This window comes from Osmerus mordax, chromosome 2 (assembly GCF_038355195.1).
Source record: "Osmerus mordax isolate fOsmMor3 chromosome 2, fOsmMor3.pri, whole genome shotgun sequence".
Classification (NCBI taxonomy): domain Eukaryota; kingdom Metazoa; phylum Chordata; class Actinopteri; order Osmeriformes; family Osmeridae; genus Osmerus; species Osmerus mordax.
The window spans coordinates 15,515,499-15,531,964 of NC_090051.1; the positions used below are offsets into that span (position 1 = coordinate 15,515,499).

The following is a 16,466-nucleotide window of genomic DNA, read 5'->3' on the forward strand; positions in this document are numbered from 1 at the left end:
AAACCACCATAATGAAGCATCTTCTGCAAACCTAGAAATAAATGAATAATCCGATTAGCAAACCCATTGCAAATCAAGGTATAATAATTGGTTTTAAATGGTACTTTAGGAATGGTTGAAAATAGAAAATCCGACACCTAAGTAACAAATAAACCATTTACCGCACAAATGAATAGAAATATGAGCTCCCACTGTGATCTGTTTCTTCACAGTTGGTTGCCCATTTTTTGGTATTTTTTACTTCTTAAGGCTGACATACTTTAAGATGTTTTCTAATTTGTGTGTTTGGCAGAGTGTAGCTGAAATGGAACTGCACCTGACTCGTCGATGGTGGATCCAGTGTTTGTGAGTGTGTGTCTGTGGGGAGGCAGAGGGAAAGAGGAAGACCAGGAAAACATTTCATTTCCAGGTCCACTACCTCATATTTACACACAGCCATTTTTTTTCATGACCTTGACAAGAGAGAGGCACATAAGTCCCTTGCCACGAGTCAAGTCAAAACATCCTATTTTCTTTGTTTATTCCTTTCTTTCTGAATATCCTGCGCACACACTCAAGCACAGACACCCACCCATCGGGCGTGAGGAGAGCTCATCTATCAGCATGACAGGGCCAATGTATCACTCAACCTCGCCTGTGACTGCTGTCTAATCATTCAGCGCGCAAGATTAACGACAAGCTAATCAAAGACCAGAGCCAAGCACGAAAAAACTGAAGCCAGGTTTAGCCCCTGAGATCAAAGACGTGAACCAGACCTGGATTTCTCTGTATTTGAGCCTGCCTACCACAGAAGAACCAATGAAATAGTTCCAAAACCGAATGACACCTGTCACAAGTATCTAAAAGGATTTGAGATAGCCTTTGGTTTGGAGCTCTTTGGAGCTGCGGTCTGAGATTATAAACCGAAGAGAGGACTGCTGTTTAGCTATCTGCAGCTCCTTAGCTTCTCAGTCACCTCAGTGAAGGAACACAACGTCCTAGCAAGGAGATCTGCCTGTTACAGGCACGTCGCTGCATGTCACTCTTAGAGAGGCTGCTCTAATGGTTTTCTAATGACTAAGTATTGTTTGTGATTATGGAGGGGGAAACGTTAATTAATTTGAAAGGGGAGAGGCTAATTGATTGTGCCAATACTGTGTTATGAGAACCACTCAGGAGAGGCTCTGTGATGAATGGGTAAAGCGAACACGCGGAAGGTGGGGACGTCAGTGAGACCTCTCAGAGACGCTCACAATGCTCAGGGAAACATGAGCCCTCGCCGCGCCAGACCATTATGTGTGTCTAAATGAGAGCTCTTCACGAGGACGTGGCTTGGCCGTGCGCCTGGGAGTATCTGTGCGAGTGTGAAAGACAGGGACGGAGGCGGAGAGGGAGAGGGGAGGAGGGGGTGGAGAGATGGGGGGGGGGGGGGGGGGGGGGAAATACAGAGAAAAGGAGATTCGTTGAAGCCCTTTTCGAGTGGATGCGGTTTGACTGGTAGACCCTTGATGTAGAGTCGGAGGTTTGAGACCCAGAGTTCAGACACTGCCCCAGGTCGTCCCTGATGTTGAACATTGTCATCAGACAGCCTGACATACACACACCGTCTGCCCACACAAAACACACATACACACACACACGTGTAAAGGATGAAGCAGGAGTGGCACAATGATATGTTTATTGAGAGGCTTTGGGTGTTAGAAAAGGAGGTGTCCTGAACGTCACAATCACACACAGAATACTGCAACAGCCTACAACTCCCATCGTTCCAGAGAATTCAATAAAATTGACAACGATGTAACAAAGGACGAGACATATCATAGTTTTTACTCTTCAGACTGTAAAGTGAATTAAAAATCACAGTTAAATATCTTGGGACAGATTCAGGCACAGCAAAGCAACATTGTTTTCAACCAATAAAATCTATTTTTTACACATTTCAGACATCCTTCCCTCATAAATGTTTCAATCTGATGCAAGATTCTTTAGGTATGTTCCTATGCGACTTCCATGCAGAATGAAAGGTGGTTGTATTAAGTCAGAGTAAAGGAAGACAAATAACATTGTTTTTGGTGTCAATTCCACCACTGGAACAGCTGAACCTTTTAAGAACAAACACCTCTATCCATCTGGACCTGGGTGTTTCGTTCCTCTGACCTCCTTTCTGTTTATAGATACTCTGTACACAATCAGACTCAAATAGACTGGGATTGGAACATTTAATATAAATGCAATCCTAGAGTATTCATAGGACCAGAGCATCACACCCTGTCTGCTTGTCTTTCCAGATCTCACTCGATTGACGCTGAAGGCTTGGTGCTTCAAGCAGCCCAGCAACTTACCAACAAACACAGTTAGATTCTATTCTCACAGACAGTATCTTTGGAAGACATAAACCTTGTGCTCGGAAGAAAAACAAAGTGAAAAAATTGAAGATTAGAGAAAAGCCTTCGCATGTCAGTGTTTCGAGCTAGTATTTGAGCTTGAGATTGAGCTTGTTTTTATGACATGGTTCGACGGTCAGAGGGGGCGAGCTTTGAACAGGATGTTAGTTTCATCGATATGTGAGGTGTGTGCGTGTGTGAGCGTAGGTGTGTGTTTGGCACATATAATGAAGTCAGAGCTTGCCTATCCGTCACAGTGATTTCACGGCTTTAAACGGACCATCGGTCACAGACAGCAGATGAAGTGTTCTTGAGATCCGCCGTCCCAGATTCTCTGACCTCCGCGATGGAAGAAGGTGAGGGAGTTATGTGGCATCTAGAACATTGCATCGTCATCTCAGGGCAGTACTGCATCGTCTGCCACCTAGCTCGGTAATACCTCCGTCTAGGAAACACATGATACAGTAGCACAAGCCATAATGCTCTCAGCAGTACACAGCCAACAATCTTCACAGTGAAAGGTTAGGGTTAGTGAACCGTATAAATGTGAGTAAATGTCCGCATGAGTATGTTTGCGAAAGCTGTATTCCAATCCAAAACCAAAAAGCTTTGCTTCAGATAAGGCTGTTATTTTCAGAGTGTTTAGGTACATCACAGTGTGGATGGGATGGTAGTCTGTGTATTTTTTTGTTTTGATGTGCTTGTTGAGATAAGCCCCATGATTGGATATGTCGTTGGTATTGTGTGTGTGTGTGTTTGCTTGTGTGCGTTGTTGGTGTTTGCCTTTGTCTTTATTCTGCACATGGATTCTGATTCTCACCGCTGGGAAATCACAATCTCACAATGCACTGGGAGCTGGGCCAAAATGAATGAGCAGCAGAGAACCAATCAGAGCTCAGATACTCAAACACACATACGGAATATTCTCCAACTCTCACTCACGGCTCACCAGTCAGAGTGTGTTGTTGTGCTATCAATACATTTACAATTTATCTTGTGCATAAAAAAAACACAATAAGGACGAACACTGATAAAGAGTAAAACACACACAATGTACACTTAGAGAGGCCGACTGAGAGAGGCCGATTGAGAGAACACAATGAAAGTGGATACATGTGCTGTTAGTTCAATCTTTCCTTTCGTCTAACCAGAGAGCATCAGAGAGCACGGCACAGGACAGAGAGAAACCAACTTGAAAGCTGCTCTGAGAAAGATCACACGGAGACACTGAAGAAAGCGCAACGCTTCGGGCAACATCGACGAAACCGACGACACGGAGAACACAGCGACACTCACGGACACGTCCGGATGACATCACACCAGGGAGGAGTCGCGTTCTCTGATTGGAGAGGGAGGTTTTCCCGCTTAGGAAAAGATTGGATCAGCGCACACACCCTTGCGAAGAAGCCCAGCGCACTCACGGCTTGGTCAGGTGTGTGTGTGTTCACAATGCCAGCGAGAGAGGGGTCCATTCTTTTCTTTTCACAAAGATCTCAGAGAAGGACGGGGGGGCCATCCTCCACCGTCAGTCCCGTATCCAGTTTTGGAGGAAGGATTGTCAAACACAAAGATAACGGCCAGATATGACACGAGAAAAGGACCGGACGAGAGGAGGGACGAGTGGAGGCCAGGATAGAGGGAGGGAGGGAAGGAGGGAAGGATGAGTAGAGGAGGAGAGGGTTTTTCCAAGATAGTCCAAAATAAGTCTTCTGTCCAAAACTTAGTCCTGGGGTTAACCCAGCGTTGTTAACCTGCTAGCGTTTAGGCCCACTAGCTTTAGGCTGGCATCCCACAGACGAAGCTGGAGCTGGGGGTCGTGGGTGGCGGGGTGTGATGTCATCTCCCTGCGTCCATTAGCCCAGTAGCCCCCGCCATCTCCTTCCAGGGAGGGGGACAGAGCACTGTACAGCGCCGTGGACGCACCCTCTGATGGGGTCTAAGGAAACACAACACACGCCATCACCAATAAATATATCGTATATATGTTTGAGTTCCAGTGCTTTTTCTAGAGCCAGTCCTAGCCTAGTTGTGGCAACAGTCTGTAATTTGTACATGCTTTCCAATCTGTATGTGCGTGTCTGTGCATGAAAGAGACCCGAAGCTATGTTCAAAGAGAGATGTGGAGATCAGATTTGTGTTGTGTATTTTTGCCTTCAAAAGCAGCTCCTACTGAGTACAGGTGAAAAGAGAAGACTGTGGCGAAGACCCATATCCCTGTGAGTGTGTGTGTGTGTGTCTGGTGTGTGTGTGTTTAGAGAGGGGCAGGATGCATTGAGCAGTAAACAGCAGGGGCTCACAGCAGCCAGAGGGATGTTTTGTGTGTGTGTGTGCCACAGACAAGGACCCACACTTTCTGCCTGTCACTACAGCTGCTCCCCTCATTGATAATGATCCCTGTAGATCAACACACACAGATTTTATGAATAGACTGGGTGGAACTGGTCATGGTAGAGCACAGCCATTTGTTGGATTTTCTTTTGTTAAACCCCAATGGTTAATATAATTTATCACTAAATGTGCTATCATTTGGTGATAAATCCAGTCCCTTTTTGCCCTTAAAAGGTGAAAAAACTGTTGCATGAGTGCCTTTCCAAGCTTCTCCAACACATCACTTGGAAGGGTTGTGTATGCTTATTGGCTGTGTTTTTGTATCACTTCGAGCATTTGAGAAAGACTCAAAAGGAAAGCATTTTATTTTTTATGAAGGAGCAGGATAAGGCTGAAATTGGGGTGTGTAGTTAATCTTAAATTAGTCAATGTGCTTATGCACATGGTGTGTGTGTTAATGTGTGTTTTGTTTTCTATGGCAGAGCATGTGATTAATGGTGTGTTTGTGTGATAGTTGTGGGGAAAATGCCCCAGAAAGATTGTGTTTGGAGGCGACTGCCTCTAATGATTAAACTCACAAACTTCCACATGCTCACAAACACACACACAAACACACACACACCCGTCTACTTCTATCTCATCTTACAGAAATGAACACTGCCCCCAGGCCAAAGCTTTAAGATATGCAACAAATATTCAGAAATAATCGAGCTCCGCTCCGCTCTGCACTAAACAGACTCTTGCTCATTCTCAGCATGGAGCTAATGCTCAGAGAAAAGCCTCATGTATTGAGAGTGTTCACAGAGTATGCACAGTGTGTGTGTGTGTGTATAAGGGGGGGGGGGGGGGGTTAGGAGTTTATCTGTGCGTGAGCTTGATGATTTATGCATGTCTTAAACTGGCTGTGCTAATATTATGAGTACTTAGTCGGAACAGCGGGAGATCTTTACCCTGAAGAACAGACGAGCCGCGGCTCGCTGTGCCAGGCGGAGAGGCACGGGGAGGTGGCGGTACAGGGCTGTGTCCACCATGCCAGGGTCCACCGCACAGGAGCTCACTGGGAACCCTCCGCTCGCCAGCACCAGTTGTAGGTGGGACGAGAATAAGAGGAGCGCCAGCTTACTTTGGCAGTAGGCGGCATGGGGCGAATAGCACTTTCTGAGGAGAGGAAAGGGGAGGAGAAAACCAAAGGACTGAGCATTGTTCATCTTACGCCTCCTGACTGGTTTGAATGCACAGCTACCGTTGTGTCATATGTCAGTGGTCATGAGTCCGAGCTTGAACCTGAGTCCAAGTCTGTTTCTGTGTGTGTATGTGTGTGTGTGTGCTGGTTTCTACCTGCTCTGCAGATCGTGGAGTTTGATCTCTCCAGCACGGTGAGCAGACGAGGAGACGTTGACCACACGCGCGCTGGAACCGCACTTCCCAGAGTGCCTCAGGATGTCCAGGAGCAGCAAGGTCAACAGGAAGTGTCCAAGGTAGTTGACCCCAAAGTGCTGCTCAAAACCCTCTTTTGTACAGCCCTCAGACACGAACATGACGGCAGCTACACACACACACACACACACACACACACACACACACACACACACAACAAAGGGTTTGATAAACAGGATCAGGGCAAATCAATGCACTCGTGCTTGGTTGATTCACTCACCATTGTTGACCAGGATGTGCAGGGGCAGGTCCCGCCCCTTGAAGGTCTCAACAAATCGTCGGACTGACTGCAGCGAAGCGAGGTCAAGCACCTCAAACTCCACTGGGAACACACACACACGACAGGGTTTGTTTAACAACAGGTGTGTCCCAATACCAATACGACAGTACCATTTAGTATGCCAGAAAACCATTTTGTTCGTCCCAATACAAAGTACGTGAAATGCGGTGTGCCAAAAATACCAGGATGTCCAACTGCATCCAGTTGCCTTTTGCAGTATGCGAGCCCGAATATTTGTCTCGTTATTCTGACCCACAATCCTCTGCACAGCAGAAGGTACTTCCCATCGCCTGAACTACATACGGTACAAAGTAACAGCAGAGCAGAGAGAACAGGCGAGCAGAGACGTAGGTTAGACCGGTTGAGAAACACTGTACCCCGACCATCTAATGAGACGTGTAGTAGGGACAGTTGCAGTGGCCAAGGCCTGTTAGAAAGGCCACTGTCAGGAGCCATCTTAACCATGCCCCTCTATCAAGGCTGTTTCATTAGGAGCCTGGCCTCTGCCAGCATTTGCTCTGTGGTGCTGGAGCAGGAAGAGACAGGAACAAAGTCAGAAGAACACACTACGACACGGCACTCCAAAACCCTACAAGACACACAAACACACACACACTGATCAACGCTATTGTAACAGGATTATTTCTGCTAGCCATGGCGAAGCCGGAACATCAAAGCAGCCCGAGTGTGTATTAATCTCCTACATGGAGTTCTGTGTGCTGGTGCTGCCTGGCTCCTCTCTGACACACGTATATAATACCTTCCCCTCTGCTCTCTCTCCTCACTGGGTACAGGGTCATGAAGGATAAGACGGAACAGGAAGGAGCCGCCGCTTTGGTTTGATCTGCAGGTACAGACGGGAGGTAATCACCGAGGAGAGTGGGATATGCTGACCTGTTAACCCCGCTGTGTGTGGAAAGGTGTATTAAGTTCCAGACAGTGTGTCAGGCTATGCCTGGCGCGGGGGTGAGTACTGTATGTCAGGCCCATCCCTCGGAATCACTGGCCTGGACCAGCCCCCAGGGGGACCAATGAGGACAAACGGGCCTAAGGTTGAGGAGCAGAGGTGGGAGTGATACAGGGACAAGTGGAAGTTAGAGTAAGGGACAGACCGTTGGCAGAAGGGGAAATGGGGGGGGGAGGGGGCACTGGAGGGAGATGAAGGGAGACAGACACGGTGGGGAGAAGGTCAAGTGGAGGACAGCCACCCTGCAGACAGGAAGAGGAGAGGAGGCTAGGTCAGGGATGGGCAGGTAACGGAGAACCGCCCGGGAGCCTGCGTCCGGCTCAGACCACAGCCGTCTGAGAGATAGCCGGCTGATAAGGAGCATTATCTCCAGACCTGCCAGTCATCCCTCGGTTGTCCTCCCCATCAGCCCTCCCCCAACCCCGCCATCTCTCCTGTCTCTCCAGTCACATCGTGTCCTCCGTTTCTCTCCCCAGGGCCCTCACACACACACACACACACACAGACACACACAGACAGACAGACACACACACTTTGATTTGTGAGTGGTACGATAGTGCCGAGTTGGGGGGGAGGGTGTAGCCATTACATCACAGCAACCCCATTCTGTGATTCGCTCTGACTTCACAGAAAAAGAAAATGTGTGTCATGGAAATAAATGGAGTGGTTTCTGCACCATATAAGGGTGCGTGGGAGACAGCATTCGCTTGCCCCAGTTTTAATGACATGTTGACATGTGATAGAGAAGGCCCAGCTTCACCTCACGGAGGAGTCGATTGGGTAATCATAGTGTCTCGTCTATTCCAGTTAAGGCTAATAAAACACAGTGGTTTGAATAGAACTGGGCAGCTTTCCAGTGTGAGAAGGGCATCATTTACCTAGAAGATTCTTTTTTGCTAACGAGGCTAAGTCTTCTTTAGTTTGACATCTCTCTCTCTCTCTCCCACACACGCACAGCAGCTCTTCATCAAATATGACAGTTTTACTGTGTATAGTTCTAGTTTATCATCAGCACTGACACACTCCGATGAATTGGATGACTCATACATAGAGTATAAACACACACACCCACACACACAAGGCCATGTCTGTGATAAACATGGCCTCACAGAGAACCCTGGCACAAGTCTTACATTTACATTTAGTCATTTAGCAGACGCTCTTATCCAGAGCGACTTACAGTAAGTACAGGGACATTCCCCCCGAAGCAAGTAGGGTGAAGTGCCTTGCCCAAGGACACGTCAATTGACACGGCCGGGAATCGAACTGGCAACCTTCAGATTACTAGCCCGACTCCCTCACCGCTCAGCCATCTGACTCCCAAGATTGATTAAGACTTTCAATCTTGCTGGAGTTAATAACAAATCACTATCTAACGAGATCATTAAAACGGGGCAGCACGCTCAGTGGGGGAGCGCTTTAGTGTTACTGAGAACTCCAGTCTGAGAGGAAGAACGGCAGACACACTGACAACAACAAACGCAAGGACATGTGAAGGACACCGTTACCCCACCAACGGCCTTGTCCCTGGTTTCACAGAACAGTTACACACGCACGCACGCACGCACACACACACACACAAAGCCCACTGCACTTTCACACACCTAATCCATACCATTTCTCACTCATAATTCAGGCTTGTGGTTTCAGGCAAAGTACTTTTGTGGAGGCTACCGCACAACTAAACGCATGAGACAGACATGTCAGTTTAGTGTACGGCTTCGCAGAGGTGACGTTTGTGTGTATCTGTGTGTGTGACAGAGAGAGAGAGACAACTGTTGCGTCTGTACCCAAATACTCAAAGCCCCATTGAATAAACTCTCCTCCAGTCACAACTCATTAGCGTATCCGTTTTCCCCGCTAATGTAATAGGCCTACAGACACTTCACCCTCTGGAACAAAATGCCTTTGGGGAAACTAACAAACAAACAAACAACACACTCTCTCTCACACACTCATGCATGTAACCCTACAAACAGGCCTGACCCTTTCAAGTTGACTATTGATGCCTAGCATGTTTAACAGGATAATCTGATATCAGACTGCATTGGTATTCACTGTTTCCTGCTCCAAACACACAGATTCACCTTGATTCTCCCAGCCTTTGTTTTAAAGCTCTCTGTCTATTTCTCACCCCCCCTCTCTCCCTCTCTCTTTCTTTCTTTCTCTCTCTCTCTCTCTCTGGTTCTGTTGAGAAGCCAAAGGATGTTTGGAGAGAGATGTTTGAAGATCATGCCTGACATACTAATGAGTCTGTATCCCATTGTCATTCCGATGTGCACACTCACACACACACACACACATCCCATTCTCATTCCAAACGCATGCCATCTTGCGGACACCCCCTTGTCCCCTGCGCTTCAATGCTTGCCAATTACTAAAGAGTAATCAATTTCACAACAGTTCCAGCCAGGAAATCAACTTCAATGACACCCTCTAAACCGAACGCTAGCCCAACCTGACGCTCTCTCCACAGCGCCGGAGCTCTGGTTCGCTTGTGTTTTTCTCTCTCCTCGTCTCCTACCTTCTCCCCCCCCCCCCTACTTTCCTTTCCTTTCCTCTCCTCTCATATCCTCTCCTCTCTTCAACTCTCCTCTCCCTCTGTCCCAGGCTGGTCTAGAGCCCAGTAGATCAACAGCAACTTCACGTGCCAACCTCATTAGTGACACGATTGCCATTTGCTCTCTGTGGTGGACATGAAGCCGAAAGCACTACACTGCCGGCACACAGTCAGCAGGTCCGACTGTGCGTGCGTGAGTGTATGCGTGTGTGGTAAATAAGGTTCTGACCACCCACAGGGACCAACTAATGCCACTCTGCCCTTCATCTTTCGGCAACTCAAGCACATTTCCGACACTCCTATAACAACCGAACAAGTCAGTTATCCCCATCGAGTGTGTGCGTGGTGCATGTTTTGCCACAATTGCAAACAATTACCTTTGGCCTCTGTGTTCTCCTTAGAAATCCTCCTCAAAGCGGACAGGCCCTCTTGCTCGTCCTTCCCACCTGGGAGAGAGGGATGAGTGTGTGTGTGGAGGGGGGGGGGGCGGGGCGGGGGGGGGGGGGTTAGCGTTGATCATTTTAGTCTCTGAGTGCATATTCAGCAGCCTATACTTGTAGAGTAACAACAAGAGATGGAGAAGGAGAATGAGAGAAAGAGGGAGAGAGAGGGAAAGAGGGAGAGAGAGGGAAGAGGGAGAGAGAGGGGGATGGAGGGGTGGAGGACGCAGGCAGAAAAATCGACTGCTATCTCCTGCTGGTAAACAAACAACCAAAAGCAGTTCATATCAGAGATGCAGAGAGAGGAAACGCAGAGAGACAAGCCACGGCCCACACACACTAATCTTGGATTATCATGTAGACCTTTTCAAGGGCACAGCAACATTTAGCCTGTTTCAGTGATGCAGAACTGAAGGAATATCTACACTCCCTGTTCATAACGAATGCAGTGTGACTGAGGGCCAGAAGGCTAATATGTACACGCACACAATCCTCTGCACGTACACACTCCAACTCCACATACAGTACGCTCCAGGATAAAGGTTTTTGTCAGAAACACCGATGATTAAAACTTTGCCCTCAGGAAATAATTTGCCTATTTTTTTATTAGCATATTTTGGGCTAGGGGTGGGTAGTAAACACACAACCTAATTAATTCACTATAACAATACATTGGTGCCTCAACAAACAGAACAAGACTGACTATGCAGCATAAGTCTTAAGACATTACTCACACCTGGACTGCAACCAAGAAAACCATAGAGTGATTTTACTTCCTGAATTCTCACTATTCTCACACAGGTCTGTCATAAAATGTGTTGTGAGTGACAGTCCCAGGTGTTGTGGTAAATACTGTACCTATGATAACATGCGCCCCCAGGCTGGCCATGTGTCTAGCAATCTCATAGCCAATCCCTCTGGCTCCTCCAGTCACTATGGCAACCCTGCCATGTTGATTGGGCATCACTGATAGAAGAAGAAAGAGGAAGAGGGATGTTAAACATTGGCACATCATCTACTATTTTTACTACACTCTGGTGGCCTTATATATTCTATGATAATACGAAGTGTTGATAATAATAAAAACCTTCCACCATTAGTTTGGGAAGTATTTAGTAATAGCTACATCCCAAAGGAAAACAGATCCTGGAATAAGATATTCATGAAACTATCATGCTGGTTGGACTGCGCAGACTGCACGCAGTTTTAGTCTGCCTGAGAACACGCTGTCAATACTATACAGCAAGACAGCGAGGCAGCTGCGGTGGTGTAAACTTTGGCCGTATTAAATCATGTTCTCTGTACAAAAATGCGTAATATATCTCCTTTTAGATAACCCCACATGTTCCAACATGATATATGCAGGGCTATTGGCTACCTTTCGTCTAACCTAATCGTTCATCATCGCATGCGGGATGAGCTCTGGACCAACCTGGCAACGTGAAAGGACTGCTAAACATTTGACATAGTAGAACCTTCAAACCGACCAGATAAATCCTGATTATCGGTAGAATATACGCAAGGAGAGACATTTTAGATATTGTGCGTGTGTTCCTCCGGTCTCTTGATCAATCGCAGGAGAATAAAGCATAGACGAGCGTTCAAGCTTAACGAACCGCAGCCACTTCCCCGTTCGCGGCGCGTCAGTTGCCCTGTTGCAATAGTTGCCTTCGCCTCCTTGTCTCCTTTCCTAGGGGATGCGTACAGTGGTCCCGATGAAAGCTGCATTGATTAATCATATTAGAGAAAATCTATTTTTTTGGTCCACAAATCTGCCCAACCGTAAAGAGTCCTGATGAATGAACTATAATTTAGACACATATTTAGTCGTCATTTGCTTAAAACTGTCCAAAATTCAGATGGCAAGTTAGTGGGATTTCTTGTCTGATTTGTGTGGCATGCATGGATGATAGTGTTTTATGAGATAGTTTAAATTGTGTTTTTCAGTTGACGGAGTGTCTTAACCTCTGAGGGAAGTTGTGAAGTGTGCAGTTGGATTTGCACTGGAGGGGACTTATGTAAAGTGTGAAAAGGTTCCCATCCCCAAAACACGCACTACTTACACTCTTGGATCGATCACTGACAAAATATCCACTCCACCAAACCTGTTAACCTCTTTTTCTCTACCAAACTCTTGCAGTACAGCACCAACACCTCTCTGGAACCAAGGGCTGGTTTCAAAAACCAAGTGAAAAACAACCATCTACGGTGCTTGCAAATTTACACGTTCTTTTCTGGGAGTGAAATGGAATTCATTAAGCAGACGCTTTCATCCAATGCAACGGACGGTACAGGGGGGAATGTGAACCTGCCACCTCCTGCAACCTCTTGACCTGCATTCAAATGCTCTAACCACCGAGCTATACCCTCCACCTTGGGTTCTCGGGAAATACAAACCTACAGATCTTACAGATTGACTCCAGGATCCTATATGGCTTTAAGGTGTGTGTGTGTGTGTGTGTGTGTGTGTGTGTGTGTGTGTGTGTGTGTGTGTGCTGAGGGCTGTGAGGTCGAGGGTTCTACAGGTCATTGAGGCACGGCTCCTCCGCTATTGTTTAGTGAAAAAATCGCATCTCACGCATGACAACAGGATTATTTAGGATGATGGGACAGCGAAGAGACATAGCACACATCCCCCCCCCCCCACACACACACACATATGCACACACTCTACCTTATACACTTATACAGCCGTGTATAAATAATAACGCGAAACATTAGACTGTTGGGAATCCTGATAGTTCTGCTCTGTGACAGATCAAATCTCATGTCTCGTCTCTGATGGCTGCGTTGGGAGTTTCACACGTTGCATAATCTGATTGTAAGCACAGGGGACATGGAGCCCGGCAGAATGGGAAGGTGTCTCTGAGGCAGACAGGATTGAAACTCAGCCCCGTCAAATATGACAGACAGTCTTTTTTCTGCCAGGCCTCTATGGCAGTTTTCATCAGCAGCTTCCTGGTCACTGGACAGGAAGAGGGTTTATTCCGAATTGGATGACTGTAAATAAGCATGAAAGTGAACTCGTGAACTTTATGCAATCAGTGTGCATATGCCTTTCACTCTCTCCACTAATGAGAAGGTATGTGCGTGCGTGCGCGCTCGTATAATGTCTCACGCTTCTTTTCCTCATTACTGTCCTCAGTGAGCTGACGCTTTCCCATTAGCGAATTGAAAACTGAGCCGGGGGAGGGGCACTCCCGCACACCAATTAAATCTATCATTAACCACTCACCAGGATACAGCACGCAGCAGTGCCTGTTTTACACTACACGGCGTGTGTGTATGTATGTGCTATGTGTGTGTGTCACTCCACCCTTGTAGCTATGAGATGGAACAACTCAACAGACACACACAGGGTAGACACACATGCACAAACACACACACACACACACCTGCAGGACACACACAATGAAAAAATAATGAGCTTAAAATAAGTGTGTAATGCCCGCTGCGTCATTTAATTTCCAATGCGACAGACAATCCCGTATTCTCTTCTAAGTGTTGTGTAACGCTACTGTACGCACTCTACCTATCAGTGTTGCAGCCATTCGAATCTATTGGGCCTGTTGAGTCCATGTGCGTAGCCTGGACCCTGACCCACGATGAGGTGCTGAGAAATCTCCCGACACGCCACCCTGATCCCTCTCTCTGCTCGCAGTCAGGGGCTCATGCACACAGGCTCGGGATTCACGCCATACTTCATCCTGTCAGCTTGTGGACATGTGCCGGAAGAGAAACAGCGTGTGTGCGCACGTGTGTGTGTGTGTGTTTGAAATTTATCGTTTGAGTGGACGGATCAGTCCAACTCTCAACCCTCCACTCTAAACAGAGCCTGTATTCCCATCTCGCACTCTTCTCCTCTTTTGAAATGAGAAAGTTGACGCAAGATCGGGTGCAAGCACACGCTGGGTGGTGTTGATGCCACACTGACTGTACCCAGGAGGGGCAGTGAGTCCTTTGGGTGGGGGGGGTGGGGGGATGGGAGATGAGAGACGGGGGAGAGGAGCTGAGCCGAGACTTGGCCACTGCGGACACACGTCACCTCAGCTCCTGACCGTCAAGCTGAAGTGACAGAAAGAGCCTCAGGCCTTCCTATCAGAGACAGACTTTACATAACAGCTGAGTCACACGAGATCTATTTTTACATCTTTGAGGTGTGTGTCTGTGTGTGTGTGTGTGTGCGCGCGTGCACACGCATGTGTGCGTAAGCGATTGCGATGTTTCTTGGTGTATGAGTGGGGCGCTGTGTCTGAGGGAAGTGATGTGAGCGCATCAGTAAAAACGATGGGATGGCTTTGGCAGTGGCAGCTGGTGTTAAGCAGTGGCACAACACACTCATCTCTCTCACATGCACACACAGTCCCAGATCCGTTTCTCCTGCTCCACTTTTTTCCGATTGTCATTCGAGACAATGTCTCAGACTTTAAAACATCTTCCCATGCGCATATATACTCTCTTTTGTCGCATCTCTTTTGCACTTACACACACACACACACACACACACACACACACACACAGACAGACAGAGGGATTCAGGACATTTGAACTGACATGCAGAACTCAAAGTGTATTAGGAGTGATAATGTGGTGTGGTTGTTGTCGACAGTCATGTACCCTTCTGAACAGGCTCTCCTCAGTCTCTCTGGGAGCACATGAATAGAGGTCAGTGGTGGGGGCTGATAAGTCTCTGTTAGAGAGAGACAGCACAGGCTGGTACAGGTGTGGGGGCTGGGATTAGTCACAGCTATGAGGACCAGGAATCTGTGGTAAAACATATTTTGAGTCCATTCATTTTTCGTTTAAGATATAAATACAAATAAACGTTGATGTGGGGTTATTATAGGGTATTAATATTATACAGTTATGAGTCACACACTCATGGGAATTGATGATCCCAATTAGCCTGTAATATAGGGCAAATACAGAGCTGGCTGCTACAGAGATACACCACACATGTCGGTTATCCAAGACTGAGATGATGTGGGATGCGACATTCAAAAATCAAACTCTTTAGACAACCATCTGTATTACGCCTTTTCTTCTGATGTGGGTTCCCGCATGAATAGAAAATACTATACCATACAAGTCTTTCATAATCTGACATTTCCTGTTTTCAGAAATGCGTCAGGGTCAAAACTGAATTTACTTAAAGGTATGGAGCAGAAGGCTATACATTGTGCCCTTGATTTGTCCTTCAGGATCACATTTGGGCAGTTTGCTCGGATGTCTTTAGGGGAAAGCCGATAGGAAGAACATGGCAAGATGTTTGTCCGGACTCATTCTACAGGTGAAACGTGCTAATACCAGTGTGATTTAGGGTTAAAGTCAACGGAGCTGTGGCCTATATAGATTTCTTTTATGTCCTTCATTTACGCACAGGCTAATATTGTAAACACAAATAGGGGGTCTGAATGACTAAAGGTCAAATGGACACCGAGAGACACGATGGCAAATAAAATTTGACTGTAAAAAATGTCAAAGACACATATTAGCTATGCGTAAAAACTGGAAACCAATAGCAGTACCGTGAAGAGGAGGAACGGGCAATGCCGTGATAATCACACTTTAGCCTGTGAAAAGATAAAGGAGTAATGTACATTTCGCGGCAATGATCTTGTTATTCTGATCTTGCTTGTTATCTTGCTTGTTTTCGATGTAAATTCCAATGTCAAAGCGGCATCCTTAGAGACGAGCTGAACTGAAAATGAACTAATGCTGCAGCTCCGAACAGAGCGCGCGTGTTGCTCCAACGGACAACACTCACACACACGCACATACACACACGCGAGTTTATTACAAAGACATGATAGACAATATTGGCACCGTCTGCTAATCCGATATTGTCCATCACTACACTGTCCCCGCGCAATGTCATTTAGCTGTCCTCGCGCTCTAATAAACCGGTCCTGCCTCAGTTAGATGGCAGAGATAACGGTTTGCTATTATCGATGACATTGTTTCACCTTTAGGCTCAATACATCCACAGCTACACTGATTGCTGATGTGACTAAGTCTGGAAGGCATTTTAGAGACATTGCCCTAGGTGAAAGGAAGCCCACGCGGGACATGGTTTTGTCATCACTGCCAG

General features: G+C 46.9%; 1 protein-coding gene across 1 annotated transcript; it reads right to left on the minus strand.

Annotated features, from left to right (window-relative positions):
- Positions 1 to 1,640: 1,640 nt before the first annotated feature.
- On the minus strand, positions 1,641 to 11,945 carry LOC136963324 (dehydrogenase/reductase SDR family member on chromosome X-like). The gene is made up of 7 exons (XM_067257428.1): positions 11,808 to 11,945; positions 11,234 to 11,341; positions 10,313 to 10,381; positions 6,349 to 6,450; positions 6,030 to 6,237; positions 5,642 to 5,849; positions 1,641 to 4,299 (listed from the first exon to the last, which is right to left on the minus strand). Exons 1-7 carry the CDS (start codon positions 11,905 to 11,907, stop codon positions 4,096 to 4,098), a joined length of 999 nt encoding a protein of 332 aa, XP_067113529.1. The 5' UTR covers positions 11,908 to 11,945; the 3' UTR covers positions 1,641 to 4,095.
- Between the last annotated feature and the right edge of the window lie 4,521 nt (positions 11,946 to 16,466).

Bases quoted from the DNA above. Each gene is read 5' to 3' on its own strand.
- LOC136963324 (XM_067257428.1), bottom strand. From the start codon at position 11,907: ATGTCTCTCCTTGCGTATATTCTACCGATAATCAGGATTTATCTGGTC. The intron at 11,342-11,807 runs GTTGGTCCAGAG...TTCTTCTATCAG, and splicing joins CAGTCCTTTCACGTTGCCAG to TGATGCCCAATCAACATGGC. The intron at 6,238-6,348 runs GTGAGTGAATCA...GTGTGTGTGTAG, and splicing joins GCACATCCTGGTCAACAATG to CTGCCGTCATGTTCGTGTCT.